The sequence below is a fragment of the Alternaria atra genome (genome assembly GCF_907166805.1).
Source record: "Alternaria atra isolate CS162 genome assembly, contig: 25, whole genome shotgun sequence".
NCBI classification, from domain to species: domain Eukaryota; kingdom Fungi; phylum Ascomycota; class Dothideomycetes; order Pleosporales; family Pleosporaceae; genus Alternaria; species Alternaria atra.
The window spans coordinates 2,985,906-2,998,311 of NW_025091323.1; the positions used below are offsets into that span (position 1 = coordinate 2,985,906).

General features: G+C 50.2%; 4 protein-coding genes across 4 annotated transcripts; 3 read left to right on the forward strand and 1 right to left on the reverse strand.

Moving 5' to 3' along the window:
• Positions 1-194: 194 nt before the first annotated feature.
• ALTATR162_LOCUS6047 (uncharacterized protein) lies at positions 195-2,406 on the forward strand (the record flags this gene model as incomplete). The annotated part of the gene is made up of 2 exons (XM_043313668.1): positions 195-542; positions 664-2,406. The coding sequence occupies 2 exons, from the start codon at positions 195-197 to the stop codon at positions 2,404-2,406; spliced, it is 2,091 nt and encodes a 696-aa protein (XP_043169603.1).
• Positions 2,407-3,292: 886 nt separating this feature from the next.
• ALTATR162_LOCUS6048 (uncharacterized protein) lies at positions 3,293-6,148 on the forward strand (the record flags this gene model as incomplete). Its single annotated transcript, XM_043313669.1, has 3 exons — positions 3,293-3,841; positions 3,894-4,601; positions 4,655-6,148. The coding sequence occupies 3 exons, from the start codon at positions 3,293-3,295 to the stop codon at positions 6,146-6,148; spliced, it is 2,751 nt and encodes a 916-aa protein (XP_043169604.1).
• A 784-nt stretch (positions 6,149-6,932) lies between these two features.
• On the forward strand, positions 6,933-9,819 carry ALTATR162_LOCUS6049 (uncharacterized protein; the record flags this gene model as incomplete). The annotated part of the gene is made up of 4 exons (XM_043313670.1): positions 6,933-7,246; positions 7,362-7,663; positions 8,768-8,862; positions 8,911-9,819. The coding sequence occupies 4 exons, from the start codon at positions 6,933-6,935 to the stop codon at positions 9,817-9,819; spliced, it is 1,620 nt and encodes a 539-aa protein (XP_043169605.1).
• Positions 9,820-10,114: 295 nt separating this feature from the next.
• ALTATR162_LOCUS6050 (uncharacterized protein) lies at positions 10,115-11,840 on the reverse strand (the record flags this gene model as incomplete). Its single annotated transcript, XM_043313671.1, has 3 exons — positions 10,115-11,041; positions 11,100-11,717; positions 11,769-11,840. 3 exons carry the CDS (start codon positions 11,838-11,840, stop codon positions 10,115-10,117), a joined length of 1,617 nt encoding a protein of 538 aa, XP_043169606.1.
• Between the last annotated feature and the right edge of the window lie 566 nt (positions 11,841-12,406).

Consider the following 12,406-nt stretch of genomic DNA (forward strand, 5'->3'; position numbering starts at 1 on the left):
GATGACTTTGCAAGTGAAGGAGCTGTGTCGCGATAATGAAGGAAACGGCGCAGCGCAAAACTTTTCTGTTCGACTCTCGCTTTACCTCCACCTCACTTTTAGTACTGAAATTCTGTCTTGTATCTTAAGTCGGATTATTTCGTAAGTTTAGCTCTCGCGATAGACTAATGGAGTCGTGTTGCAACGCGTCGGACATGCAGGAACAGCCGCTGACAAAGAGGCTAGATTACGTGTTCGGCGAGATGCAGCGGTATCACACCCAATCAGATGATTGCGCCGGAGAAGAGGTCGTCTCATCCACCACGAGCGAACCTTGTCTCGACGACAACTACAACGAAAAAGACGACTTGACTGAAGATCAGGACCGTTTTACATACAGTCGCGATTTTGCTGGCGCGCATGTGGATCCTCAGCTCGCTACTCTTCTAAACGGGCCACAGTGGCAGAAGTCGAATCCGTACACTCGTCGCGCAGCCAGAGTAGACTACAGCTACAAAAAGCCGTCGCAAACTGCCACGAATAAACCTCCTCGTAAACCAAAGGTATGCATGTTCTGTCCGTACCAGAGACCTTTTCGCACAGCCACCATTGGGAATTTCATGTCTACTGCTTTCCGAAGCCTTCAAAGCTCCGGTATTCTTCGACATTCACTAACAGCCGCAGTACTGCGCAGCGGACGACAATCGAGCTCCGCCTCCTGTACCCGAGCCTGAGACTCTATTACGCTGGGGAAACCGTCGGGAAGAGGAGTTGAGGCCCAACTCGTTTGTCAAGACTTTCATTTACAACGAAGACGACCTAGATCGCTGGATCTACGAGGGTGCTCCGAAGCCACGACTTATTAGTTTGTACGAAGGGCTCCACGACGACGCGTTACAGGTCTCTCGCAATATGCGGGTTACCGGCTTTGCTCCGCCTAGCGGACCTAATGATATCGTGCAGGAATACCTCTCTCCGGACGATCCATGGGTTGCCAATTACCAGGATTTCAAGATGCTTACTGATGCCGAGAAAAAGGACGTGATTGCACGTGAAGCTGAAGAACACGGTCTTGAGAGACCAAAGGGCTGGAATGTGTCCTTTCACTACAACCCACACGTCGAGTATCATCACTTTGGCAGCTCACATCCAATGAAGCCATGGCGTTTGACGCTGACTAAACAGCTCGTTCTTTCGTATGGATTGGAGTATACCATGGATTTATTCGAACCGAGACCAGCGAGCTTCCAGGATCTTGCTGTATTTCATGACCGCGAATATCTAGCCTATCTCAGCAAGATCACGCCCCAAAACGCACAGCCTGAAGATCCTCAGTATATAGCATATGGTTTTGGTGGTGAGTCAAACGACTGCCCCGTATTCGATGGACTCTGGAACTACGTATCACTCTACACTGGTGCTACAATGAGCGCCGCCTATAACCTCATCAACAACCAGTCTAATATCGCTATCAACTGGTCTGGAGGCTTGCATCACGCCAAGAAGAATCTCGCCTCTGGATTCTGCTATGTCAACGACATCGTGATAGCAATTCAAACTTTGCTCTCGCGAAATCAGCGCGTTCTGTACATTGATATCGACGTCCATCATGGCGACGGTGTCGAACAGGCGTTTGAGTCTACAGATCGTGTTTTCACGCTCTCGTACCACAAGTATGGTATCGACAAGCACGGCTACCCATTCTTCCCGGGTACAGGAGCCATCGATGAGACGGGTCCGGTGGACCCCAGAAACCCCGGCAAGGCTCACAGTTTGAACATTCCCATCGAAGATGGTATTGATGACGATCAGTACAAGTGGCTCTTCAAGACGGTCACTGGCGCCGTGATTGAGAAATACAACCCGCAAGCTATTGTTCTGCAGTCGGGTGCCGACTCCCTTGGTGGTGACCGCCTCGGTCGCTTCAACCTCAACATCAAAGCGCACGGCTACTGCGTAGAGACTGTCAAAGCGTACGGTCGTCCTCTACTCATCATAGGTGGTGGTGGCTATACGCCCCGCAATGTAGCACGAACATGGTGCCACGAAACTTCCGTCTGCGTAGGCGCAACACTTCACAATGAGCTACCCGCCCACATCCCCTACCTGCAAGCTTTCCAAGGAGCAGAAAATGGCGATGGTGTTCTGTACCCTGATCTACACAACACGAAGCGACACGACAACTTGAATTCACAGGCCAAGTTGCACAAGCTAGTTGAGCAGGCGCTAGAGAATTTGAGGTACTTGGAGGGCGCACCTAGTGTGGTCATTGACACAAAAGGCGTTCCCTTGGAAGAGCTCATGAGGGTAAGGGAGGCAATTGATCGCGAGCTGGAAGAAGAGGCGGAGGATAAAGCCCGTCTCTCTGTCGAGAACAGTAGACGCAGAAAAGAGAAGAATATTGGCGGCCGAAGTGAGCGCAGGTAGGCTTTGACGCCTTCGCTACTTTTCCCATCTTGGCTCAGCTACAGGGCGTTTAGGAAAATATTGGAGTCAAGGGAGGATGCGCTTTTCGCGATACCCATGGTACGAGCAACTACATGATCTAAACCGAACAACAACTTGCTTGAATACACCGTGAATATTCTGGTGGAATTCTAGAGCGTGTGCTTATCAGATCGAGGCGGGCTTAGTGAGATGACCTGGCAGGCTCCGAGTTTCTCACCGATTCTTCGCAGTCCACGGGGCGCGACAGGCTTGAATTGGTAGCACTCGATGAACCTTGACCCTGTCCCCAGCTGTCTTGTGACATAACGTTTCGATCACCGTGAAAAAATACATCGACGCTCTAGCTTTTGTTTGGCCACGACGCGTACAGTTGTAGTATAGGCTTGTCGATTGGGTTTGGGGGGTCGACTGTCTTTGACGACGAAGTATGTTCACGGCCGGCTTAGCCGACAAGGATGACTCAGACGCAGAATATGAGAGGATGAAGTTCAGCCGGTGGATGACGATGCACCGGCGTTAGGCGGGCATAAGCCATGATGGGCAATAGGTTCATCCGCAGGTTTGCGTGTCAATCAATCTGAGTTCACGACTTGTTCCTACCATAGTAAGACTTCATGTCTTGACCGGCCTATTCCGTCGGCGAGTTTAGGACGACAAGCTTTGATTCGCTAGGCTCCACCAGGGCGTTTCCGCTTCGTACTGGTCTCGTACAAAGTGATCGGAGCCTGAAGTTGGGTCAGCACCGACAATCGACCAGGGTCTCGCCGCAAAAGTCAAGCCACGCGGAACAACGAGTGTCGAGAGTACGAGGAGGGATTCTGGGTGAGGGAAGCGCCAGATTTCTGTATCACTCGTCCTTTACAGAATGTCCGACAAGATGCAGTCTAGCCAAACGCCGCCTAATGGCACTCAGAGGTCAAACGGCAGTGTCAGCGGCCCCTCACCCGGTGGAGGTGCTGGGCCGACGCCAAACCCCCGGTCGTGCGTTACCTGCCGCAGGCGCAAGGTCAAATGCGACAAAAAGAGCCCGTGTTCCAACTGTGTACGCGCCAAAATCGAATGTATTTTCCCTGGGCCTGGCCGCGCCCCACGAAAGAGCAGAAAACCACCCGATGCCGAGTTGTTGGAGAGGCTGCGGCGCTTGGAGGGTGTCGTCACCACTCTGAATGCCCAGGTCGAAGGCCATGAGCAGGAGGCGGCCGACCGCGAGAGGGAGCGACAGAACAGTACAAGTGAAGAAGGAGGATGTCCGAACGCGCAGCCCAACGTCCCATGGCCTCCTAAGCAGCATGGCGCAAGAGTCGAAACCGACAACAGCGTCGAGGGTCTCGAGAACCGTTTCGGACGGCTTGTGGTTGAGAAAGGCCGGAGTCGCTATATCAACAATAGCTTCTGGGCCTCTTTGAATAACGAGGTATGCATGGGCACAATAGCATGTATAAAGGAACAGGACTAACACACCGCAGGTCGAAGATCTCAAGTCGATACTTATCGAGCCATCTGACGACGAAGACGACGTGCCCTCACCCGAATCCTCCAACATGTCTTCGCATCAGAGCTTCATCTTCGGCTACAATTCCTCCAATGTCGACATGCACACGCTGCACCCTTCAGAGCGACAAGCGCGCGATTTCTGGGAAGTCTACAAGGACCATGTCGAGTCTCTGGTCAAAGTGCTGCACGTTCCTAGTTTCGAACCTGTCGTGTTTGAAGCCTTTGCACAGGTCGACAAAGTGAGCAAGGGAATGGAAACGCTCTTGTTTGCCATATACTATGGCGCTGTAACAAGCACGACCCAGGAAGCCTGTCTGGAAAGGTGGGGTGAGGACCGAGGTACACTACTCAATAGATATCGGTTTGGTCTGGAACAGGCGCTGGCAAGGGCAAACTTCCTCTACTGCGACGAGATCATCATCCTTCAATCGTTTGTTATCTTCCTTGTCTTGCTGCGTCGGAACGATGACGCGCGCAAGATTTGGACCCTGACTGGCTTGGCCGTACGCATTGCACAGACGCTTGGTGTACACCGAGATGGCAGTCACTTTGATCTGCCGCCATTCGAAATCGAAATGCGCAGGCGGCTTTGGTGGCAGGTCTGCATTCTCGATGCGCGATCTTCAGAAGATCACGGTTGCGATCCCACCATTGTCGAAGCCCAGTTTGACACCAAAATGGTAGGTTTCTTGTCTCATGTCTTGCATATACATGCTAACAATTCACCCTACAGCCACTAAACGTCAACGACACCGATCTACACCCCGACATGACCGAGTTCCCCGAAGAGCGCCAGGGCTTCACAGACATGACCTTCTGCCTCCTCCGCTTCGAAATCGCTCACATCTTCCGCCGTATCGTCTACGTGCCGCCGGGACCTAACAAATGCACCGAATACTTCTCTGGCTTGACGATCGAGCAGAAGGAGAAATGGATTACCGACGCTCACCAGGCAATGGAAAACAAATACCTCAAGAACTGCGATATGACTATACCGATTTGTTGGGTTACGGCGACCATCTCGAGACTCATCATGAGCAAAATGTGGTTGGTTGTGTATCACCCACATCAGCGAAAAGACGGAGGCGCAACGTTGCCTCAAGAAACCAAGGACAAACTCTTCATCACCTCGCTTGAGAACGTGGAGTACTCCATCCTGCTCGAGACCGAAGCGCGTACTATGAAATGGGGCTGGCTCTTCCGCACCTATGTCCAGTGGCACGCCATTGCCTTCCTACTTTCCGAACTGTGTGTCCGTACCAAAGGCGAGGCTGTAGAGCGCGCATGGAGAGCTCTAGAAGCGACTGCTGGTCGTTGGTGGTTCCCGCTCAATGACACTTCACCGCTTCGTAAAGGACAACAAGGAACTCTATGGAAACCGCTACGAAAACTCCTTACGAAAGCAAGAGCAGCGCGGGAACGAGAATTAGCTCTCGAGCGGGCTAGCTTGGCTCTCCGGAATGGACAATTCTCCAACAGCCCATTTGCTTTCCAAGGCCTAAATGCGCTAAACCGGGCGGATCAGCCATCAGTGACCGCAGCTCAACAGGAAGCCCATATCTTAGACAGCATGTTGCGACCCTCGGCACCGAAACTGGGTGAAATGCCCAGTGCTGAACTTCCGAGTTGGCCTAGCAGCCCAATGCAAGCCAAGTCACGAACCAACTCGCTGCAAAACGGAAACGGCTTGAATCAGCAACGGCCATTGCCAAATGGACAGTCAAATAGCGCAAAAGGCAACAGCACTAGCCCCGGAAAGGAGTTCGGAGAATTGTTCGAATACGGCCTCGATAATGTGATCAACGATGTTATGGGCTCCGGCGGAGTACTCGATGGTACAACCTTGAACTGGCCCGCCTATACTCCCACAACTATGACTTCACAACCTCCTACTTCGAACACCACCTCAATACATTCATACGGTACACATGGAACAAATCCGCCCACAGTTGCAAATGGCTACCCCACATTCGGTGACGGCATGCTCCCGACGACCAGCATGGATTTCAACATCGATAACAATGGGACTGCTGGGCTGAATGATGTCAACGGTGGCAATCGGCAGCAGCAAGTTGAAGATGCCGCTATGGTGGATGACGGAGATATGGACTGGACACTTTGGGACGACATGGTCAGTCAGTATGGGATTGAGGGGAATCCAACGAATTCAATGAATCCGGCTAGTACGGCTGGGCATGGCACTCTAGGTCTCGTTCCCTGGTTTTAACGATCTTCCGGCGCGGTATCTTTGACGAAGTTATGATGGGTGCTTTTATGGCGTTGGGACGAGATAGCGCTCTACTCCATTTTTCTGTGACTTGAATTGAACAAGCAAACGGTCATTATACCCTGTATTCGATAACTTCGGAATTGTTCATGTAGAAAAACTAACGGCTGTACCCTATTTACTCTCATATGAATGCAAGGAAGAGTATAGTACGTACCTTGATGTCAGCAGACCACACGCCCAGATATCGGTCGTTAAACACGTAAGGATGTGACAGGGATCGCATGCATACATAACCACGTGGAGGCTCTGATTGCGTGATGCTGCTCTTGGTATCGATAACCTTATCTTCACCGCTTTCCAGCGGCTTTTGCCCCACGTCGCTGTTCTCATGCATACCACGCTACGTTGCGCTATATGTGCTTGGGTAACATAACGTCACTTTGTTTACACATGCTTCGTTCTTAAAAGCAGCAAAGTATTCTTTGTTACCTTTGACGGTTGTTTCTCGGCTGTGAAGAAGCGGTTAAAGAGACGGAATCTCAACAGGCTGCTACACTAGTCAGATGTACCCGAGTGTTTGGTTTCGCAAGTGCCAATAACTTGGTGTTATAAGAAATTATTTCCAGAGCGAGCGGGCGGGCTGCAGCTTCGTTTACTCTTCATTCCACTTCTCGGTCTCTGGTCGTAATTCGCATTCAGATCGTTTTCCCTACTTGCATAAGTGCCGGATCTTGGTTTTCATCTGCACAGAGCATCTTTCAGTATCAGGCTATACGACATTATGTCCTCGGCAACACCAACACCCCAGGATTCTGGTCTTCCTGCGCCCGCAACACCGTATAAATCCTCGCCATTGGCACCGAACACTTCATCTTCGTCAAAACCTACTATACTACACCTTGGTGACGATATTCGGTGGAACCATGAGTTATACACTGAGTTGAACAACAAGTTCAATATCGTACGGACGTACTCCATGGGAAGAGAAGACTTCAAGAAAGCACTGCAAGAGAAAAGATGGGGTGATTTCGTAGGAATGTACCGTCCCTTCTGGAACACAGGAGGAGAAATGGGGAACTGGGACAAAGAACTCATGTACGTCCGTCCCCATCCCTCTTCCCTCCACATTTTATCGTCCCAATCCAAGCCATCCCATCTACTACCCTAATTTCCTCCTAGTAATCTCAAATATGACTAACACTACTCAAAGCGACCTCCTCCCCCAATCCTGCAAGATCTACGCCTCAGCCGGCGCAGGCTTCGACTGGGTTGACGTCCAATACCTCGCCACCCACGGCACCATATACTGCAACAGCGCCTCCGCCTGCACCGAATCCGTTGCCGACGCCGCCATCGTCCTCATCCTATCTTGCTACCGCGCAATCACCTGGTCCTTCCTTGCAGCACGTTCCGGCGACCCTGATCAATTCCGCAACGCAAACCAGAACATCGCGGCTGTGACGCACAATCCCAATGGTAGTACGCTCGGTATTGTGGGACTAGGTAGGATTGGTATGCGAGTTGCGGAGAAGGTGGCTCGGGCTTTCGAGATGAAAATTGCGTATTACGACGTCGTTAGGATGGTGGATAGAGAGAAGGAAATCGGGGCGAGGTGGTGTGAAACGCTAGAGCAGCTTTTGTCCACATCGGATTGCGTGTTACTCGCCACTCCATTCTCAGGGGAGACGCTGCTTTCTACGAAGGAGTTTGGCCAGTTTAAACGCGGGGCGAGACTTGTTAATATTGCGAGGGGTAAGTTGATTGATGAGGAAGCGCTTAATTCTGCGTTGGATGATGGGACAGTTTCTGCGGCGGGGCTGGATGTTCATGGTAACGAACCACATGTTGATAAGAGGTTGGCGGAGAGGAATAACGTTATGGTGTTGAGCCACACAGCTGGGGCGAGTGTAGAAAGCCATGTTGGGTTTGAGAGATTGGGTATGGAGAATTTACTGGGGTGGTTGGAGAAGGGGGAGCGTGGGTGTTTGAGTGCGGTGAATTTGGCATGGTTGAAGAGGGAGGAGTGAGGGTTACCTGTGAATTTGATGACATTACGCATATATGTGAGTGTGAGGGAGATGAACTGAGGGTGTGGGTGGATTTGCATTTGATGGTATTTATGTCATGTACTTTTGCATACGTAGTGTTTCCTGCTAGTGATTTTCTCCATGATCACATCAAGTCCTCTTCAAGGATCTCAATCACATTCTGAAATTGATATATAGGTCGTCCTTATTCTCTCTTTCATTCTTCTACAACCTCGCCATTCGGTGTCTTGTACCACTGCTACGAAGACTTCTGCTATAATGACTCGCCCAACAACCCTAGATTTTGTCGGTCTCATCGATAGATACGTCCCGGCTCAAGCGTCTATTTTGCAGCAACTCGAGATCCGGGATATCATATCCTTGTCTGCCGTGTGTAGGAGATTGAATCATATCTACAATACTACGACAAAAACCCAATACAGTATCAACGACGCGTTGCAACGGTTGTTCACTTCGCCAGTCGAATTTCGTAACGTGCAGGCAGAAAGTGATGCGATCATATGCAATACCACTGCACTTTTCTTCTTCCTTCGTAGATCTTTTGCAGGGGCGTTTTCAATTTTTGTAGGCAAAGGAGCTTCTACTGCAAGAATGCTAGAATACCTCAAAGAAGATGGTTGGCATGTGATCGGGGAAACGGTACCGCGCGAAGAGTACGACGAGGTAAGATTTCCTCCGCCCTATCTCAATCCAAAGGCTAACTATGAACAGTTGCATTACTTCGACAAGCATATTGATAGCTGTCGTAAGGTGGTGAAGCATGATGTAAAGGAGGAATGGCAGTCATGTCCCTGTCCTCGTTTATGCCTCACAGCCACTTACGAGTCTGCGCTTTCCACTGTGTTGGTCGATGCAGGTGTCACCGAAGCACTTAACATTATCATCTGGTCACACGCATACTCCTTGCTACCGTACTCAACCTTCATCCTCAAACGCTCTTTTCTCCTAGAAAGCGCGGTTAAGGGGTCGCCACGACGTCTCGGGCGGGTCCTAAAGATGAAGAAGAAAATCTTCGATCTAGAGACTGAACCTGTGGATATTCGGGATGCACAGAATAGGTATCCTGCAACAACCCTACCTTCGGAGCCCTGTGGACAGTTGGTCTCATGTGTAGACCACGGTCATCGGCGCATTGGAGACAAGTATACATGGACGATAACTCTCAACACTGACGGTATCCGTCAACCGACCAAGTCCACTATCCCAACCACCTATGCAAGCTTCCGAATCAAGCCTATACTCTTCCTTCTACCTGGTGAAGATAACCACGGGAGACTCAGACACACCCCATCTCACTACAGGGTTTTCATCAATCTAATTGCAGCCCCGTGTTTGAAGCACGAGTACTTTGTCGATCCTACAGATTATGGGAACCCTGCTCACATTATCGTTCCATGGCGGTATGGTGATATTAGTTTTGCCCAGCTCGAGGCTCTGGAGGACGAAGAAAAGCCACCAGGGTGGACAACGAATGACTTACCTAGCCTGAGGCATGGGTGGGAGAAGTTTGGATGCGAGGTACCTGTTGGTTGGAAGTGGTACGATGATGAGATTGAAGGGTTGCTGAGGGCGCGCTGGGATGGAGATAGTCAGCTAGACGGAGCAGTCCATGCAGATTGATGTTTCTAAGTCAATGACAGACATGTGGAGAACGGATGCATTTTGAGTCTCTCTATTCGACACGTGCGTTTACTGTATGCTCGTGTAGTGTCTCTCATTTTAAAATATTCAAGCAAGTGGACACCGTGAGCATGCAATTTTCCTAGAATGAAGATGAATGGGAGAGTACATCGCCGCATGGAGGTAAACAAAATGTTCAAGGGTTTACACCAGTCAGTTACTTCAGCTCGGCATTACGTCATTTGGTTCCATTAATCCATACCTTCTCTTCTCCATTCCATTTCAGCCGCCAAGACTACACATGTGCAACCCTAACCTGAACCATTGGTCCGTCCCTTCCAAATCCAAGTGCATCCCACATTTGAAATTCATCCGGTCTCTCTCTTCCAACCCCCATTCCTGGCCTTCCCCCTCCACGCCCCGACTCATCAGGCGCCAACCGTAGATCGAACCGCCAGAGCAGATGCGCCAGTGTCAACTTCAACTGTAGATATGCCAAGTTTCTGCCACTACACATCCTACTACCGATACTAAAAGGGCAAAATGCCCTTCGGGCCAAGGCAATGGAGGAAGCAGGGTTGGAAGGTGACTCAATCCAACGCTCGGGTAGGAAAGTGAAGGGTGCAGGGAAGTGAGTTGGGTCGTTGTGTAGGGCATACATTGGTACACCTACTGTTGTCCCAGCTGGGATATGAATGCCATCAATCTCCATACCCCCCTCCAAGACGATGCGTGGAAGGTGACTGGGTACTGGTGCAGTGCGACGGAGCGTCTCTTCGATGACCGCGTAGAGGTAAGCGCAGCCATTTAGCGCTGGACCATTGACAATTTCGGATGGCGAGAGAAAGGTAGATCTTGCTTCTTGTGTAGCTCTACGAAGCGCATTAGGATTATGCACAAGATAGAAGATCGCTCCAGCAAGGACACCACTAAAGGGATCGGCTCCGGCATTGATCAAGTTCAGGCTTTCGGTACCCAGATCCGCAGCCGAGGGATGCCAACCTGTCTTCTTATCTTCGGTTTTGACTAGACGCGAAAGAAAGTCTACTCGCTGAGAGTTGGTATTTCTCTCTGTCTTGGCCTGCGACTGCTGAAGTTGAACCTGCATGGCCCCGTAATCGATCAAGCGGTTATTGTCTGTAACAGACTTACCGCCTAATGCCTCGAATAACCTAGTTCGTAGGAGAGGTCGAACGAGGTATGCTGGAGGCAGATATGATATCTGTAGTTTTTGTTTAGCATCAGAGGCAGCAGTGATGCGATCGAGAGTAAACCCTTACCCAGTACATCAGCATGCTCGCTGGTAAGACCGAGTTCGCCAATGGTCTATCTATCTCCTTTTCTACAGTTCCGAACTCACTCCCGAATACGAGTGCTCCCATGATGTCGAATCCGAGATACGTACTCATCTCACTAGCATTCCATTTCTCGCCCCAGCCACCAACCTTTTCTTTCGCACCATCCCGCCCAAACTCTAACGTCTCACAGAATTGTTCTATAATTCTAAGCACCTTCTCTTCATTCAGCTTCAGGCTTTCCGACGAGAAAATGGGTCCCACCCACCTCCTCTTCGCAGCATGTTTCTCCCTATCAGTCTCTGTGAAGCTACTATACGTGCCAGCTGCTATATCAAAAGTCTTGTACCACTCTCCTTTCCTCGTGTTGGCGGGGCGCGGTGCGTAAATAGTATGGAGCGCAGAAGCGGTATTGAAGGAGAGCGCGTTTGGAGAAATGCGGACTACAGATCCATACTTCTTATGATCAAGAAGATGGTGGATGTGTCGGTCACCCGTGTAAGCTTGCCATAGAAGAGGCCAGCCACTGAGCTTATAGGATACAGGACCGGGGTATGAGGAGAGCGGGTGGAAGTAGACGCGGTAGATACATGTTAAGACTATCTGAACGTGTGTAAGTAGAGTCTAAACACAAACATAGTAGAAACAACTCACGTAGACGCCTAAGCTAACAATAGCATATTTTATATTCTCGATTGTAGATATAATGAAAACGATGCTGATCATTGTGACACCATAGACCGATAAGAGCGTCCATCAAAAAAAAAGGAAGAGAGTGCTCGAGTAGATCTATATCAGCTTCAGAACTACATATCGCTGATGTCCGCGTCTTAGCAGCATTACGTCTTCACGCTGACAACTACGATACCAGTCCCCAGCAAAAAAATGCATGTCATCGTATCTACGCGTTCGCAAACCATGAGATAGTGGACCGTCGTGCGACACCAAAACCCCGCGCAGCTGCCTGAAGAGGGAGATGCGGGGCACCGCTTGCAGGAAGGTGCGCATCTCCTATCAACAACGAATCACTCCTATCGGTCAAACAACCAATCTTCAACGCCTTTCATAGTGCATTCCTTGCATTTAATTTGACAATGCCGCGCGAACCCTTCATCAGCGGAAAGCGACCGCTGAAGCCTGCGATGAAACCGATGACGTCAACTTCTATTTCTTTATCTGCAGCGGACGACGGAGATTTGGCATTTAGTCTAGAGAACAGGAAGAGCAAGGGTATGGTAACCACTCAAATAATTGAGTTCGATCTTGAGTAACGGAACAGTCACAACTTTCAA